Raw genomic sequence first — 19275 nt, 5'->3', positions numbered from 1 at the left:
ACTCTAAATAAGCCTTGCCTCAGGTGTCCCTCCTCATGTTGAGGAGATTTAGACGTAGGACTAAGGGGTGTCTGCAGTTACATTTTCTAAAGGCTGATCTTGTGATGAATGATGCAAAATCCAGCCCTGGCCTTTTTTCGGCCAATCACAACAGATCAAATATGACATAACCGTCATATTCCTTTGTCCCCCTAATAAAGAGTAGAGCTACCAACTTTTCCCCACAACTTTACATGGCTCAGAGGGAAGTGGAAAAGATATCCAATGGTGGGTTTTAACTCTGTTTTGACTACCCAGGGATCAGAGGCAAGGTTATTGTAGTTAACTAGAGCTAAAATGCAGAAATATTTTTAGTTATACCATGGTCTTGGTGAATACTTGATTCTGATTTGCTCTGGAAATTCCAGTGGTATCCGTTAACTTCTACTATATGGACACCGTATGAACTACACAAGTAGTTACAGTCAAAAAATCCTTACACTGTTCCAAATTAATGTGCAACAGCCGTTAGCCGGTTCTCCGTTGGGAGTAACTATAGCAACCTGAGACAGTCATATTTTCTGAGCAGGGAGTACAGCGCTACCAGACTAAGGAGCCTGCATCAACCGTCACTTAACTGACATAAATAAAATGACAGACTCCAGGTTTAAGACCAGTAGCGTAAGACGGTCTTATCTCCTGTATCCAATCTACGTCTTGTTTCCAGGCTCACCTGAACTCTGAGAGGTGAGTGTCGCAGAAAACTCACTTCCCTCCTGTTCTAACTGCTATAAACTATTGTCAGAAGATTCAAATAACATAAACAAAAGAAACGAAGTCGTTATTTATCTGTAGAGCCAAACCGGCATGATAATATCTGATAAATATTGACGTGTCTATATATAAGATATTTATAAGAAGCTGAAGTTAAGTTGGCGAAGGTTTAGGGGAAAGTTAGAGGAGACTTAAGTGAGCATGCCCCATACAGTATCTCACAAAAGATACTACATGTATCTTTAGATGATTACTCTGGGTCTGACGCTGAGCACATGCACTCACCTTCTTTGGTCGCCCATGGCAAGGCCTGTTCTGAGTGGAACCTGTCCTGTTAAACTGCTGTATGGTCTTAGCCACCGTGCTGCAGCTCAGTTTTAGGGTGTTGTCAATCTTCTTATGTCCTAGGCCATCTTTATGTAGAGCAACAATTCTTTTTTTTTTCAGATCCTCAGCGAGTTCTTTGCCATGAGGTACCATGTTGAACTTCCAGTGACCAGTACGAGAGAGTGTGAGAGCAATAACACCAAACTTAACACACCTGCTCCCCATTCACACCTGAGACCTTGTAACACCAACGAGTCACATGACACTGGGGAGGGAAAATGGCTAATTGGGCCCAATTTAGACATTTTCACTTAGGGGTGTGCTCTCTTTTGTTACCAGCAGTTTAGGCATTAATGGCAAAAAATTTACACTGTTATACAAACTGTACACTGACTACTTTACATTGTAAGTCATTCAAAGTGTCATTTCTTCAGTGTTGTCCCATGAAAAGATATAATTAAATATTTGCAGCATATTTTCAGAAATGTGAGGGGTCACTTTTGTGAGATGCTGTAAGATGATGAGCGCTATGACATATTAAGGACTTGAAATTCAGAGTTCAGGACTTTGGACTGAAGACAAAGATGCAAGTATTATTTGTGACTTGAAAACAACAACAACCTCTGCATTACAGCTTATCATCCCTCTGCAGTAAACATTCAGACGCATCGTCACATACTGCACATGAGCATAAACTAATTAGAGGCCCAGCATCATAACTTTGGCTGCTGTTGGACTTTAGGCACCGCTCTTCTATATTGTTCATATAAATCATAACTTTAATCAGAGTTGCTTTAATGAGACAGGAGCGTCCCTCGTGCCAGAACTTCAAATCCTCTCTTTCCAGCTCACAGCTGCTCCTCAGCTGCTAGCTCTGCAGCGAGCAGCACCGGAGACACCCGCTCCCTGTCGTATACAAGCTCACACATTTTTAACATTTTACCAGAGATGGCCCCGTCATATCAGAGTGAAGCCAAGAACATTTATACAGCCCACGTTTGAATGCCAGAGTCACGGCTTTGCTACATAGATAATATTTAGCAGATAATATCTCTGATCTCTCATCTGAGGAAATATCAGACAGCAGACTGCTAAATAGTTTGGCACAAACTAGCTCATTTAATAAATCAAATAAAAAAAGACAAGAAAAAGTTATTTACAATGTCAGTGCACAAAATAGAAATGGAGTGGCATCTGTAGCTCTTTTTAGTTGTTTAACAGTGAGCCTGGGGAGTCCCAGTGTTTTGTTGTTTGCTGAATCATCAGTAACTTTGACCATATGGAAACTCTGCTATTAAAAAATGAAGATGTTTAGTTTAGTTTTGTTTGTCCTGGTGATAAAACTGGGATTTATACACAGAAGATATAATACTTGAATGTGTTTCTTAACTTGGCTAATGAAATAATTTTAAAAAAAGATGCCTTAGAAATGTGAACACGACAGTCTGTCCATTTACAACCCTAATTCCAAAAAAGTTGGGATGCTGTGGAAAATGTAAATAAAACTATTTAATCAAATGTCATGAACCCACAGAACACAAACATATCAGATGTTAGAATGGAGATATTTTACCTTTCATGAAAAAAAAATTGGCTAATTTTGAATCTGACTGTAGCAACACATCTCAAAAAAGTAGGGACAGGGCTACAAATGTCTGGAAAAGTAAGTTGTACCTATGAAAAACAGCTGAAGGAGCTTTTTGCAACTAATTAGGTTAATTGGCAGCAGGTCAGCAACTTGACTGGGTATAAAAGGAACATTTTAGACGGAAGGAGTCTCTCTTGGTAACTATTTTTAATTTTAGTTTTAGTCTTTAAATGAAATGCATTTCAGTTTTAGTCCTATTTTAGTCATTTCTAACCTTTTTAGTCTTAGTTGATGGAAACTCGAAACATTTAAGTCTTGTTTTAGTCCATAAAAAGTACTCACATTTTTGTCATTACTTTTAGTCCAAGCATTTATTTTCTTGCCTAAATCTGGTACCAAATCATGGTAGTGTGTTCTCTGCCCTCTACTAGACCTGGGGTCCCTGCTTTCTACAGCTGAGAGGCAGAATCGCTACAGATACACTGCATTTTGAGAGATTTACCCACAGTAGAGACATATCACAGATTTTGAATGTCCGACGAAAATTAAATTACATTTTAGTCTAGTTTTAGTCATTTTGACAAGAACAAAACTTAGTTTTTGTCAGTTTTAGTCATCACAGATCTATTTTTGTTAGTCTAGTTTTTTGTCATGGAAAAAGAAGGCTGTCGACGAACATTTTTAGTCATAGTTTTAGTTGTAGAAATTAAGACTGTCTGGGACAAACTGTGTCTTAAAAGTATGGAACAATTTCAGAAAAATGTTCATCAGCTAGAATTGTGAAACCTTTGAATATCCCATCATATACAGTTCATAATACCCTCCAACGGTTCAGAGAGTCTGGAGAAATCTCTGTGGACAAGGGACAAGGTTGAAGCCAACATTGGATGTCTGGGATCTTGGGGCCCTCAGGCAGCACTGCATTACAAACAGCCATCATCCTGTTCTGGAAAAAAACAGAAATCATCGTCTGTCAACACAGTTGTTTTCTGTGGAGATAGTGTGTTTGTGATGTGCAGCGTTTGGTGGCCATCAAACATAGCACCTTGTCTGATGGACAAAAGGCTCCACTCTGGTCTCACTTGACCATGAAGTCCCCAACATGCTTTTTGGTGATCTCTAGTCCAGACTGAGTCTGAGTTTTCCTCAACAGTGGCTTTCTTTTTGCCACTCTCTGCTAAAGTTTTCACTGGTGTTGTCTGCAGAGTCGCTTCAATCTCAGCAGCTGAAGCTTGTAACTCCTTCAGAGTAGTCATAGGTGTCTTGGTGGCCTCTCTCACTAGTCTCCTTCTTGCATGCTCACTCAGATTGGGAGGACGGCCTGATGTAGGCAGATTTACACATGTGACACATTCTTTCCTTTTCTTGACTGAAATCTGGGGATGTTCTGTGCCGTGGGAATATTTTGGTATCCATCCCCTAACTTAAACTTTTCTATAACCTTTTCTCTGAGTCGATGGAGTGTTCTTTTGTCTTCATGGTGCAATGGTAGCCAGGAATACTGATAAACCAGTGTCTGGACCTTCCAGACACAGGTGTCTTTATACAACATTCACTTGAGACACATTCACTGCATTCAGGTGATTCTCATTTCACTAATTATGAAACTGGCACCAACCAGCTGGACCTCTGTTGAATTAGTTGTGTCACTTTAAAAGGGGGTGAACTGCATATTTTTATTAAATTGGTATTGCTTTGTAGAAACCTGTTTTCACTTTGATATTAAGGAGTGTTTTTTTGTGAAAAATGCCAAATTTTATTGACCATGGTTAATTTATAAAATCACTGAAAGGGTAAAACATCCAAGGGGATCGATACTTTCTATTGGCACTTTAAAATTTCCAGAAGAAGACCAAGACAGGATTCATTGCCAGCAAGGCACTCTTGCAGGGTTTAACTTTCCATGAAATCATAAAAAATATATTTTTCTATTATGATTTTTTATACAGTGAAATGTTAATTTTAGAACAGCTGTCAGAATTGTAGCGTTTATAAGACAAGCAACCTGGAAAACACCAGAACAGCATGACAACAACATCTGAATCTCAACCATGAGAATGACGTCACTTTTCTCATCTCTTCACTCCTGAATGTATCACACATTCTCCATGTCGGTCACTACCACCTCTCCTCTATTATAGAAACAAACCTTCACCTGTCACTAGGGATGAAAATGGAGATGCTTCCCCCACTCCTCCTTTATCATTCACCCCTCTCTGCTCCAAACAGTACATCCTGTATGCTTTCACCACCCTCCCTCTTCCTTTCACGTCTCCATTTATCTTTCTCTTAAGGCCCAGCATTGTCCCTCTCTCTCTCTCACACATCCACCTCGTCTGTTTCCCTCTTCCATGTCCGTGGTTGCAGCAAACGTGTCTCAGTCACAAGCATTACCCAGAAACCTTCTGGATGTGCTGGTGAACACGGCGGGGGCAGTCATAATGATGTATGGCTCTAATCCCACTGCTGCAGCATGACACCTCTGTCAGTTGCCATGGGAGACGGGATGATTTATACTCTGCAGTTCTGCCTATGGCCCGATATAAGCGATGCTAACGTTAAAGGCATGATCCTTCATTCATATGCAACATGACAGGATCCTTCACTTCATGGATCGAATGGAAGTGGTTATCTTTGTTAGCGTGGACTGTTACCTAGAACTGAAATAAAGGAAACAATTCTATACTTCTATTTCTACTCTCTGGCAATATTCACTTCATCTGCCTCGTTTGTTAGTAGTAGGAGTCTTTTGAAATGAACATTTTTAATGGAAATTTCAGGACGTTTTTGTTTATGTTTGGGGAATTTTCCATAATTGTTCTGCTATTTTCTGGTAAAGAAATTGTGGGTTACTTTTTAAGAGATACTTTAAAAATATGTTTAAGAATTTTCACAGAAATTTGAGATGATTGGTTTGAAATTTGAGTGAATTTGTGTGGATTTTGGAAAGGAAATTGCTGTCCAACAACAAGGCTGACGTTTTGACTTATCAAGTCCTTAATGTCCCAAATAAGTGGGAGAAACTGACGATGAATTCCAAACAAAAGCTCAGCTTTTAAATGGAATTTTATGTCAATATTTTTTATTTATTTATTCTACAGAAATGACTGAAGAATTTGTGGGATACTTTTTTAAGGGATACTTTTACAATATGTTTAAGAATTTTCACAGACATTTGAAGTAATTTTTCTTAAAAATTAAGGAATTTCTGAGTATTTCGGAAAGAAAACTTCCTGAGAAATTCCTGATTACTCCAGATATGAACCAGGTCTATTTAGTGGGTCTCATCACAACCAGTGTTTAGTGTGATTTTAACAGCTGTTTGACAAATTAGCCCGGCATAATTAAAATGTGTTGTTTCTTTACTACTATAAAACCTTATTACACAGGCAGTGGTGCTGGCGTTAGAACCAGACCTGCATTCTTGTGGCATTTATCATAAACGTGTGCTCATTATACAGCACCGTCTTCATGGTTGTAAGGCTATTTTGAAACACCCCTGGAAACTATATTATCTTATTACCACCCTTTCCTTTCACAGACACACATGCTCTTCTCTCTCTGTGTGTACCTCTGTCTTCCTCATGGAAAAAAAAGGTTACCACTGGACATTTTTCTTCATTTTGTTGATGAAATTAGCTCTGGCCCTTTAAGGCACATGGCTGCTAAAATACCTCATACTTTGCTGTCAGAAAATGTATTTACATTTTATTGAAAACTCATCAGAGAGAGTCAGACATGACTCCACTCCACAATCTGAGTTAGTAATATTTAAGCAGCCTTATAGTGTAAACAAATATAATTCAGACCGTTCAGAGCAGACACAGCCTGAGGCTGGGGCCCAGTCAGCCTTAGACCCCAGGCTGGGAGCCGATGCTCTAAGGCCGACTGATCTCACAAACAGAGCCGCCTCTGTGCTGCATGATGGATGTTCCCCACCCTCCATATGTCGCTCTATGCCTGCCACTCTCTATTTGTAACCAAGGATAAGACGACAGCTCGTTGGTCAGAGGTGCAAGATGCTTGAAGATTATTAAGAAAAAATGCAGTTCATCAAAATGTAAAAGCTTTCATTCATGGCTGACTTCTCACAGCAGAGGAGATAGATGTTATTGATCTGAGCAGTGGATAGGAGTGGTAAATGAAACAAAATCAATAAAGATAATTTACAAGGCCTTAAAGGAACACTGTGTTAAAGCAGCATAAAACACTTATATGGGATTAACTTTAGATTCACCAGTGTAACATGATGTGACAGCACGGCATCAAAATATGGATCTGCATTTCCCAGAATATGCACATCAGCTCAACTGTTATTCTCCGCAGCCATGCGTACCGGAGGACTCACACTGACGCATATGGAAACCTGTATAGTTTCCATCTCTGTGAACCTGAACCATACAAATTGAGGCCTGAGACCATGCTTCATTTTGGTCTTTTGACAAATTAATTACAGCATAAATATTAATTAACCTTAGCTGATCAGATCTGCTGGTGGCGATGGAGTCACAGAATGCTAAATGAGCTCACAGCCTGAATTTAATATGCACATGTTCATAAAAAGCAGGGATAAGATTAGACAGACTTGTTTGCTTTGCATGTAAACAAATCCACTCGTCCCCTGCCTTTAATTTTCATTAATGATTCATGAGCAGAAATGGACTAAACACAAAACACCTCAAACTATGCCTTTTTTTTTTTTTTACCTTGCAAGACTCCTCTTTGTTATGTTGCAATGAGCTAAAATTAATAATAATAAGTCATATTAAAAAACACATTATGCAAGCTCTCTCCCTTTTCCACAGATGAAAAAGTTTCTCTTATTACCCACATATATTTTCCCCAGCTGGCGACCTCTTTTTTTCACCTGTTTTCTAACAAACAGAATTAGATAAACGTTATTTTCTTTCAAATATTTTCCTCCATCTGTTCCTAAGTCATTAATACAGGTCAGCAAACAGTCCAGGTCTGGATTTGGAAAATGGATCACCAGGTGCCGTATTTACAAAGCTTTTTTTAACTCCAAAGAGTTTCTCCTCGTGATGAAATAATAAGAAAATAAAAAGTAAAATCAGGAAGACTTCTTAGAATTTCACCTGAATGCATGTGTATTTGATCAGTAGCATTGGTGCTAGCATCCTGGCTTATTTGTTTCATGTTTTAACCACTTTTTAATGCTGTTTTATCCATTTTTTCCACTTTTGACCCATTTTTGTCACTTTAAACCAATTTTGCCACTCTTTAACATTTTTTTTTTTTTTTTTTTTTTTTTTTACAATTTTACCTCCCATTTGGCTCCCTGTTGCCCCTTTTTTGACCTTTCTTAATCCATTTTTGCAGCTTTTATCATATTTTTGCCTCTTTTACAAATTTTCCTCTTGTCAACCATTCTTGTCACTCTGTAACCAATTATGAATATGTTCAGATTCTCTTCAGTTATATTTTATAATTTTTCATTTTTTAAATTTATTTTTATTATTATCATCATCATTATTATTATTATATTATTATCATTTTATATTTTTAAAATGTATTATTATTCTTATCATTGTTATTATTATTTCATTATTATTAATAATAATTTATTATGATTATGATTATTATTCTTATCATTATTGTTTTATTATTTTATTATTATTATTAGTTAGCACTGTTAAAATTTATTATTATTATTATTACTTTATTATCATAATCACTGTTATCATCGATAACGATTATAATGATGTCATTAATAATTATGATAATAATAATTATGATAATAATATAGATAACCTTTTTTTTATTTATTCAATTTTATTTAACCAGGAAAACCTCGTTTAGATCAAAAAGCTCATTTACAAGAGTGTCCTGGACAATAACAATAATAACAACAACAACAATAATAATAATTATATAACAATAATAATAATAATAATAATAATAATAATAATAATAATAACTTTCAACAGTGATAACTAATAATAATAATAATAATAATTATTATAACTTTCAACAGTGATAACTAATATTAATAATAATAAAAATAATAATAATAAAATAGTAATAATAATTCTAATGATAATCATCATCATAAGCATAATCATAATCATAATAAGTCAAACAGAAGTGAAAGGTGCAACTGTCTGGGACTTTCTAGAGAATCTGAACGTATTCATAACGTCTGCATTGCGCAGTTTTGAGCTTAGATTGCAAAGCAGATCAGTTTGCCAGGCTCCATGTCTGCCATCAGGCAAATCCATCTTGAAACGCTCCTATCCACACTGTCCAGTGTGCACACTGTTCGGACCAATCAGCATCATTTGAGGAGAATGAGGCGGTAGCGATGGGCGGGGTTTAGTTGTACTAGCTAATTGCAGTGACTACCACAACATAGCAGCGGTTTTATAAGAACTGGACCACATTTCTGTGTGAAATAAAGAGTAAAACAACACTTAAAACTTTTCATGATGGAAAAGATGTTTCCGGAATGTTCCTCCAATCATGTTCTGAGAATTGTCTGAAAACTCCTGCCCTTCCCAAACACTTTCTATGGGAGCTTTTCCAGATGAATGTGATATCTAGAAATGCAGTAGATATAAGAAACAAAGGAAAGCTTTAGCTCTAAGGTAGAATACGTCACCTTTCTATAGGAGGACTGTTGTCTCATCTGAGACTCCAGCTATCGGCATGTCAGCGTCCTTGGTCATGATATTGAACCACAAATTGCTCCTGGAGGCATAGCCTGCGGTGCACATGTATGAATGATCTGCTGATTAGCTGCATTAGAGTGGCTGATTGGGTGAATGCTGACATGCATCAGACAGTGATCTGAGCGGAGAATGAGAACATCTCTGTTTAAGTGCAGCCCTTAAAGTCTGCTGTCGTCCTCTGCTAGCATCAAACATGGAATATTTGGGGTTTTATGTTAATGTTCCATTTCGCCTGTTTATTTCTGGTGGAGGTGAGCTGTAGATCGGGCTCCACTTTGATCCCACACCAGAGATGCTGCTTTCTTCTCTCTGCTGTCATCTAATATAATATTAATATTTATCAAACATGCTTCCTGATTTCCCAGGTAAGGTAAACAAGAATGAGATGTAGGGCTGAACTTTGATCTAGAAATGAAGACCGCAATCCCCTCCACAGAAGTCAGAAATAAACATTCATGAAGCAGTGTCTCTTTGGTCTTAAAGTTTAGGTGCTGAACTTTCCTGAGCCCTACTTTAATCGAGCTCAGCCTCCACATAAACCAAAATGTTTTTGTGTCTTTCCCCAGGCATGGTGAACTACAGCGAGGTGTCTGGATACCCGCTGGTCCAGCACTGGAGTCTCCGCTCGGTGCTATACCACGTCAAACTCAATCAGTGGGTCCTCTCTCAAGGTAATTAATAATGTACACCATTTGTTATAAGTGATAGTTTATTTATGCTGCAGGAGAGCAGGCACACGTCTCTGTGGCATAAACTCTGACGCTCTCAGAGGAGAAAAACAACACTGTCAGCGATCAATAATTTATCATATTGTAATGAATATGACACATCAAGGTTAGCAGCTCATCACAACAGCTCGGGTACTTTGTTTAAATTTCCTGATTAACAGGCACTGTGTCATCCTCTCATTAGCCTTGCTTATCTGCAGAAAGATGCTGCAGTAAATTTCAATTCCAGCCTTATTTAAGAAGTGTTAAAACATCTGTGCAGAGACAAACAGAGAAATGTGGACAAAAACAAGCGATTTAACTTTGCCCTTATCAGTAACAGAAGCCTTTTTATGCTAATTAAGTCCTTGAACATACAAAGACCATCACCACGGGGTGCTTTGCTGAAGCAATTTGGTGCTAAAAGGTTCAAGTTGCGTCCATTACATCAAATTAAAGCTCTGTTGAAACAGTCAATTACAGAGTGATTGTGATGGTGCTCTCGGCTGCTGTGCTTCACGGCAACTCGGGGAGGCAATAAATGGGTGAGGGTCAAGTTCCCTTTAATCACAAATTAGCAGAAATGTCACTTCAAAAGGGCAAAAAGTGAAAAAAAGCTGCTCAACAAGCACAACCAAACAAGAGGAGCAGAGAGCTGAGAGGCAGCAGGCTCTCCAACGGTTCAAAGTAGGACCTTTTGTTATTTGACACTGCATAAAAATCGTCCAAACTTAAAATATTTTTTTCTGTTGCCCTTTAATCTGTGCATTGAATAATCACAAATGTGCATTTTTGCTTTCAAAAAGCAGATTTCAGACAAATGTTGGCACTTTTTGTGTTTCAAATAAAGGCACTCATCATCAACTGGTGGCCCAAGAGCCAAATCAGGACCCCCAAAGCTTCCAGTCCAGCCACCAAAAGATCAGAAAAGGAGGAAAAGAAGATGTTGTGGTTTTAAGAGTATCTTTTGGCTTTAAATGTCTGCAGCTGTTAAATCCACCCCAAAAACAGTTAATATTGAAAAAGTTTGAGAATGACTCAATATTTGATCTGTTTTTACAGAAATTCACTTTAAACATTCATTAGTAAATATTTTTTACATGGGTTAAAAATGGCAGAAATGTTGCAAAAATGGCCAGATTAGGTGGTGAAAAGGGGCTAGAGCAGGGGGGTTGAATCAGATTCTGAATTAAAGTCTGACCTGAAGGCCTATAAGGGTCCACATTTAACTGTCAGCTTCATTTTAGCCAGTAACAAATTATGGGGCAAAGGTTAGCACTGATGATAGATGATTTTGAGATTTAAAAAGTCCAAATGATAAGTTAAAGGCTCAAAATCTGAGATTAAAAGTCAAACTTATTAGTCCTATAGGTAAAAACATGAAATTGAATGTTAATATAATGCTTTTAACAGCCAAGTATATGAAAAAGAAAGTCGCAATCATGTTGTAAGGTCAAAAATATGACTTAAATTTTAAAACTGTGAACCTTAAAGGTCAAAATATGAGAGAAAGTCCAAATTTTAAATCAAAAAGGTCAAAAAACACAAAATTAGATGTTAAAATAATGCTTTTAGAAGGCAAAGAAAGGTTAAATTATGTTTTAAGGCACAGATATGACTTTGAATGTAAAACGGTGCACCTAAAAAGTCTAAATATTTAAATTGAAATAGCCAAAATATTAGATAAAGTCAAAATTATAAATTGAAAAGTTCAAAATATGAGATAAAAAATCAGAATAATAAATTGAAATGGTCAAAATATCAGATAAAAAGTCCAAATAATAAATTGAAAAAGTCAAAACATGAGATAAAAAATCAGAATAATAAATTGAAATGGTCAAAATATGAGATAAAAAGTCAAGTTATAAGTGCAAAAGGTCAAAACACAAAATGAATAATGCTTAAAATAATGCTTTTAGAAGGCAACTATATAAAAAAGAAAGTCACATTCATGTTTTAAGGCAAAAATACAACTTAAGATTTAAAATGGTGTTCCTAAAAGGTCAAAATATGAGATAAAGGTCGTGCAAAAAAAGTAATGATAATGCACAAAAGTAGATGAAAAGTGGCACAAAGGGGATAAAATTTGCATTAAAACTGGTTTAAAGGGGTTAAAGAACAATTAAAATTGTGTTTAAGGGGGAAAACGTATCAAAAATGTTTTGAAAAGTGGCAAAAATATATCAGGAATAGCCTGGCAAAGTAGTAAAAGGGGTTTAAGAGTAGCGCACAGGAACAATAATTGGCAGGAAAGTTTCACAAATGGATAAAGAAGTGGCAAAATGGATGAAAGAGCCTAAAATTGGTTAAGAGGGGCAAGAAATTGCCAAAGTAGTGAAAAGGGGGTTAAGTCTCAAAATTAGTTAATATTGATGCTAAATCCCAACTGGGGAGGGCCTCTTCTCTGGGATTTTCAGGGGTCCGGCCAATTCTGCAGGCAGGCCTGTCTCCTTTTGGCCCACTGCATTATAGATAATAGAGATAGACCTCACTGGTACTAATACTAACACGAAAACATGTTAATCAGACCAAAATCTTTATTTAATTTTGTTTTTTTGAAAGTCTGGCCCCCAGAGTCTCTGTCAAATCTGGCCCTTGTGCAAATGTACTTGATGCCCCCTGCTCTAAGGAGTCTGTCCTCGTAGATGATTGAGAATTTTTCATTGCATGGAAATATTTTGGCAATCTCATATTTAGCTTCATCAGTTTTGTACCACCAGCCCTCCAGACCTTTGCTGACTTTTGCCATTTGTTATTTAGGGCACATTTACTGCTGTCTATCTGCAGAGTCTTATTATGCTCTTAAATTTGTAGTTTTATATGTTGCCTTCGGACATTTTTCTTTTATAAAGACATATAAATTATTGAAGAAGTATTTTGAAGATGAGTTGTCTAAAGAACTTGTCAAAAGTTTGTATATTAGCCACAGGAGACATCAGATAACTCTGTAAAGCAGATGGATTGTCCAGACTCCATGTCTGCCATCAGTAGGGTTGTCTTTTGTTGTGCATATAAATAAAGGATAGCCCCAATTCCTAAGGGCCTCAACCCCCACGAGCCAGAGGAATGGAGTGCAGGTACCAGATCTACCATTACTTTACTGTGATAGTTTTTTTTTGTTGTTTTTTTGTTTCAGCGTACTTGTACGTTTTTAAAACCACTGATTTTAATTAGGTACATTTTAGGTAATTGTTTCATTGTTGTCATATTGTGCAGCAGGGATGTCAAACTCAGTCACAGCAGGGGCTGGATTCTGATTTTGGGTCTAACCTGAGGGCCTGATAGGGTCAATATTTAACCACTTACTGCCAACCTAAATGATTTTGAGTTTAAAAGTCGATATGATAAGTTAAAGACTCAAAATCTGAGATTAAAAAGTCAAACTTATGATTTTAAAAGGTAAAAAAATGACATTCAAAGTCAAAATAATGTTTTTAAAAGGCAAAATACGAGATAGAATACTGAAAACATGATTTTTAACATTCAAAATATGAGATAAAAGTCAAAATCATGAGATTTAAAGGTCAGAATATGAGATAAAAGTCAAAATCATGAGTTTTAAAGGTCAGAATATCAGATAAAAGTCAAACTATGAGTTTTAAAGGTCAGAATATCAGATAAAAGTCAAACTATGAGATTTAAAGGTCAAAATATGAGATAAAAGTCAAACTATGAGATTTAAAGGTCAGAATATCAGATAAAAGTCAAACTATGAGATTTAAAGGTCAGAATATCAGATAAAAGTCAAACTATGAGATTTAAAGGTCAGAATATCAGATAAAAGTCAAACTATGAGATTTAAAGGTCAGAATATCAGATAAAGTCAAAGTCATGAGTTTAAAAAGCTCAAAATATGATTTTAAATTTAAAATCATGAATTCAAAAGGGAAAACATGAGATAAAAGTCAAAGTTATGAGATTTAAAGGTTAAAATATGAAATAAACATTCAAAACCATAACTTTTAGTCATAACTGTGAGATGTTAGAGAAAACAGTAATTTCTCCTAAGTTTCTGACTTTTATCAAGTTATTTTTACTGTTTACTTTTTCTAATTTTTACGACTCAACGAGGATGTTAAAACAAACATCTGGGGGTAGTTTACATTTTTATACTGGAGGAAATCTGCAGACCTCGTACTGGTTGGCCAGTTCTAATAAAAATATCATATGATCTGGTGGGCCGGGTATAACTGCACCACGGGCTGAATTTTGCCCCCGGGCCTTGAGTTTGACACCCTGTCATACAGCATCTATTACTAAGGACGATAACAAAAAACAAAATTAAAAAAAAGGAGGTCCAAGCTTCCCCTCACTTACATAAAAGTTGGTGTGATTTGACCTCTGCTGCCACCAGACAGTCAGTAGCACGTAGAGAATGACTTCTAAATACAGTCCCTATAAAAAGTTTTCACCCCCTTGGAGGTTTTACCAATTTATTAATTTTATAAATCAGCCATGGTCAAAATAGTTTGGCCTTGTTGACGAAAACAGATTAAAAAAAAAAAGAACTCTTTAATGTCAGTAAAAGGATGCATAAATATTCACCCCCTTTAAAGTAACTGACCTGATTCACACCGCTTGAACACATATTGTGTTGAACACACACATACAAAATGTGACGTCTATTTCAGCAATGCCTGCATTCAATCTGATTTTGCTTTCGGCTTTTCATTCATGTCTTTATTTATTGTAATTAGGGAAATTAAATGCCGTAAACTGTTCCATCTGAGGTGATGTATTGTCCACCTTTCGTGCCTGATCTCCTGCCCTTTTCTCTACAGAGCAGCTAAGCTGACTGGCATCTCTAGTGGCTAACATACAGTAGCTGCACATAAATTGACAAATGCTTTATGCAAGCCCACTTCAAAAATGCTCAACCCTTCAGTTTAATTTAACAATAGTATCCAACAGATGCAGAGGGACATGTAGCTCTGGGGTTTCTATGGAGACAGCTGAGTCAAGACAAATAAAAAATAAATCTGGATAAACATGATTCTCCCTCCACAACAGCAGGATAAAAATGGTTTTCTGCAGTACACATAAAAAGTGAGTCTTTCCAGGGACCAGCCAAGCCCAGGGCCTCATAACAGGAGGCTAAAGTTAGTTTACTGCCACACACAGCAAATGCTGTTAGCTCCAGTAGCTGGAGGAGAAAGGGGTTTTTATTGACCTAATTTGACTGAAAAAAAGGTTTCTACAGATTCAGATGGCTGTAAGCAAAGACAGACGAGGGAGTGTCAGAGAGCAAGCACAGACAGATGAAGGCCTTTTTACAAATCTATGTACTCAGTTGCATAAACCTAAGCACTTGTTAGGTCTGATTTTATCATCATCACATCATCGCATTTTACGTGTTAATTTTGATGGATGTGGGACAGTGGTTCAGGACCCAAAGGTGGGTTGCGGAGCGGTTTCAGTGGGTGTCATAAAAAATTGGTGGCAAAAGTCCTGAAGTCCTTATTAGACACGCATACCTTTCATTTCACCCTGTTTTACTGTGAAATTGGATAAATTTAAATGTTTGGTCATTATTTTCACTAATTTATCTCCTCTTCTTGCAGTAAATGGCTGCTTTTCCCATGATAATGAAGTCAATTCTCAAGTTCGAAAGATAATTGGCAAACATTAACAAATAATGATGGGGAAAGAGGATATAAAATTTGTCAGTTTTGTCCTTTTTCTTTGGTGTTTTGGTCCAGTCATGCTCCAAACTGCAACATATTCAATTAACTAAACACGAATTGCTGACATTTTTTTCTGAAAACTTGGGTCGCGATCTGTCGTAAGACAGACTTGTGGGTCCTGAGGCCGGACCAGTTGAGAACCACTGATGTGGGAGATAGGACCAACTCTGTCTACACCCAGGTGGTGCACTCGGACCCTGATGTCTAAAAGCATCTCTGGGACTAGTGGTGACACTAAAGGTGCAAAGGGCTAAATCAGATTTATGCTTTCTGTCCCACATTGACTCCTTACATAGTGTTAATTTTGACAGCTATTTTTAATTTTCCGAAAAAATGGCAACTTTGTGGTATTATACAGTATAATGTCAGTCTTATGAATAAAACTTCAAGTAAAGTGTTACCAAAACGTCTGTAGGGTGAATTGAAAAAGTAAAAAATAGAGTATGATAGTCCAAAAAAATTCCCTGGGAAGAACCCCAGGACCCTCAACTGAGTTCAACGGACTGTTAAAAAAGGTAATGCTTTGATTCTGTTCAGTGCTTATGTTTCCATTCTTAAAAACTATATTTAAAAAAGCACCACTGCATATTCGCTAAAGGAAAACTAACAACATACACATCAGTTTAAGTATTCTGGAGGTACCATGTTTGTACGTCAAAAAACGGCCCAAAATGGACCCCAAATGCTACAAAATTTTGGCCACCAGTTTGGGCTATGTGTTTGAAAGTCAGTATACATTTGTAGGGTGGCTGATTATGTTGGGGACCAGAGCTTAGGGAGGGCCGCTGTACTTTTGCAAAGGTTTAATAATTAATTTTATGACGTAATAGTGCAGAAAACAAACAGTTTTGCTTAAGAAGAAGAAAACATAACCAGGTCTGACATTCTCATTTTCAGACCTGCTCCTATTTTTGTCCTTTTTCGTTCCTCAATCCCATCTTCTGGTTCGATATTAAAGCATTGCTTTTACAGTTACAGAGTGGATGTCACATGCAAATATGATGATGGATATTAAAGCAGATTTAAGCAGAGGGTTTGATGGATAGATAGAAAGGAGGTCAGCACACAGGAATATGTATTTCATTTTATTTCCCTTGTCTTTTTCGCCGTCTCTCTGATAGCCTGTCACAAATCACAAAGCTTTGTATCCACAGCGAGACCAAGGCATTCTGACAAGGCCTGCCATGGAAACTTCAGCGGATAAGATAACTGTGGATAGGTATTTAGTCAAGCAATACTTCTTCTGAAGGCTGCTCCTGGCTCCCTGACACATCAGGGATTATACTGAATACTTCCTGACGGCTTTCTCGGGACTAAATGTATTATTCTGTGAAATAAATCTTCCTTTTTTTGCATTCCTGGCTACATAAGTTGAATTGTTTCTGTTGGAAGGGTTTCAGGGTGAAGTGAATCAGTTAATATATTGCACTCAATCATTCTGCCTGGCTGGAGGGAGAGTGTCACTTAATAATTTGGATTTTTGTCATCTTTTAAGTGCATGCATTATTCATAAATCTTTCATAAATAGTTTGCCTTCTGATAAGTGCAGCCAGCCTACTGTAAATGCAGCCATGTCATCTCTAATGCATTTCCAATGGTGCCGCCGTGGTTTGAAAGTGGCTGCCGCATCAGCTCAGAATACAGTTTCTATTTCCTCTTCACTCACAAGCGACTTAGCAGCCTCTGACTTTTTTTTTTACTCCTATTTCCCACTTTAGCTCATCATCTTTCAACAGCCACCGGAGGGGCGAGGAGGGGCGAAGCTGCTGATTTTTACATCTGATAGCAAACCCCCCCCATCGCTCATCCTGCCTGCGCTCTCTGTCTCTCACTTCAGCGGCCTCCTAATTTAATTTTAGAGAAGAAGTAAGAGCGAGCGGAGCGTGAGTGCTGAGATATTAATACTGCTTCTCCTGGAAATGATAATGATAGATTACCATTGCACTCTAATATTTACTAGGAGAGGATCCAGCCACCACATGGTCGTTTTGTTAGTCAAATCAAACATGCTTTTACATTAAGCTTATCTTCTCTTAGTCCAGCTGAGTCAGTGAATTCACAAGCAGATACGTTTATTTTACTTGTTTTATTAAAGTCAGCATTTCATTGCAGCAACAAATGCACGGCCTTCTTGATGGAGCTTTTCATACCAATATGCTAAAGACATGATATTCTACTATTGTGTGTAAAACCTGTCATTTTAGCTTAGGTTTCTCCCAGGACAGAGAGTGCCTCCAGGGGATCTGCTGTCTAAATGGGCTATAAAAAGAAGCCTTAACCTCTGGGTTTTTACTGCCATTTATACTCATATAAATAAGGAGTAGGACACTCTGGGTCTCCCCGAAACACAAAAAGAAAAGGTGTTATCAGAATAGACAGAACAAAGGACTACATGTAGTCATAGTTAGCCAAATTAAGATTTAAATACATACAATCTCATGTAAGGTATTTCTTTATGGTATGTACAAGTCCATGTGTATTGATAGTATGGTGCAAGAATGCTGACTAGTCATGATTAGAGGTATAATATGTAGAAATATGCAACAGATTTACATGAAATAGATTACACAATTTAAGATATATTTACATTGATATTGATAAGAGCAAAAGAGCATATGAGGCAAGGCATTTTACCAAAGAAACATTGTTGAGTTACACTAAAGCAGTAAAATACAGTATGATAGTGGTCATCAGAGTAACTCTGTGACTGTTGAGTGGTCATCAGAGTAACTCTGTGACTGTTGAGTGGTCATCAGAGTAACTCTGTGACTGTTAAGTGGCCATTGGAGTGAGTCTGTGACTGCTGAGTGGTCATCAGGGTAACTCTGTGACTGTTGAGTGGCCATTCGAGTGACTCTGTGGCTGCTGAGTGGTCATCAGAGTGACTCTGACTATTGATCAATCATCAGAGTGACTCTGTGACTGCTGAGTTGTCATCAGAGGGACTCTGTGATTGTTGAGTGGTCATCAGGGTAACTCTGTCACTGCTTTGTGGTCATCAGAGTAACTCTGTGACTGCTGAGTGGTCATCAGAGGGACTATGACCATTGAGTGGCCATTGGTGGCCATTGGTGGCCATTGGCATTAAACAGACAAAAAGCGGGGTACAGTTTTATGTTACAAGCCCAACCATTTGTTAAAGTTTTCATCCAGGAAGGAGTTTTCCAACAGATACATTTTCAGTGACCTTAAATGCTGCTTGAGTGTATTTTCAAAATCCTACATGGACTTGGCCATAGACAGGTACTGATCCCAAACTGTTCCTTTGCTGACTCCACTCTTTCTCTGCTTGGCACTAAGCTGTATTTTATCATTTACCATTTGCATCACCATAATCAGAGCACAGAAAGGCTGCCATATTTTTCACAGTGGACTGCAGCAGGTCTTCATTAGTGGAACATTGTGAGTGCATGATCAAACATCGCTCTTCTCTCTGCAGGAACAAGATGACTGAGTTGGGGGAAATTTCTGTGAAATAGGAAAACTATAAAAGAAAAAGAGTCTTGCATTATGTTTGAAACTATAAT

General features: G+C 37.4%; 1 protein-coding gene across 5 annotated transcripts in view; it reads left to right on the top strand.

Moving 5' to 3' along the window:
* astn1 (astrotactin 1) overlaps positions 1 to 19275 on the top strand; it is a 714709-nt gene that overhangs the window by 375318 nt on the left and 320116 nt on the right. For all 5 annotated transcript variants that reach the window (XM_041803561.1, XM_041803558.1, XM_041803557.1 and 2 more), the window contains one exon: positions 9924 to 10028. In XM_041803561.1, coding sequence (XP_041659495.1) covers positions 9924 to 10028 — 105 coding nt within the window. The remainder of the gene's footprint in view (positions 1 to 9923; positions 10029 to 19275) is intronic.

Source organism: Cheilinus undulatus, linkage group 13 (assembly GCF_018320785.1).
Source record: "Cheilinus undulatus linkage group 13, ASM1832078v1, whole genome shotgun sequence".
NCBI lineage: Eukaryota > Metazoa > Chordata > Actinopteri > Labriformes > Labridae > Cheilinus > Cheilinus undulatus.
Note: the sequence above shows the minus strand (reverse complement) of the source record. Positions and strands in the feature narration are given on the sequence as shown.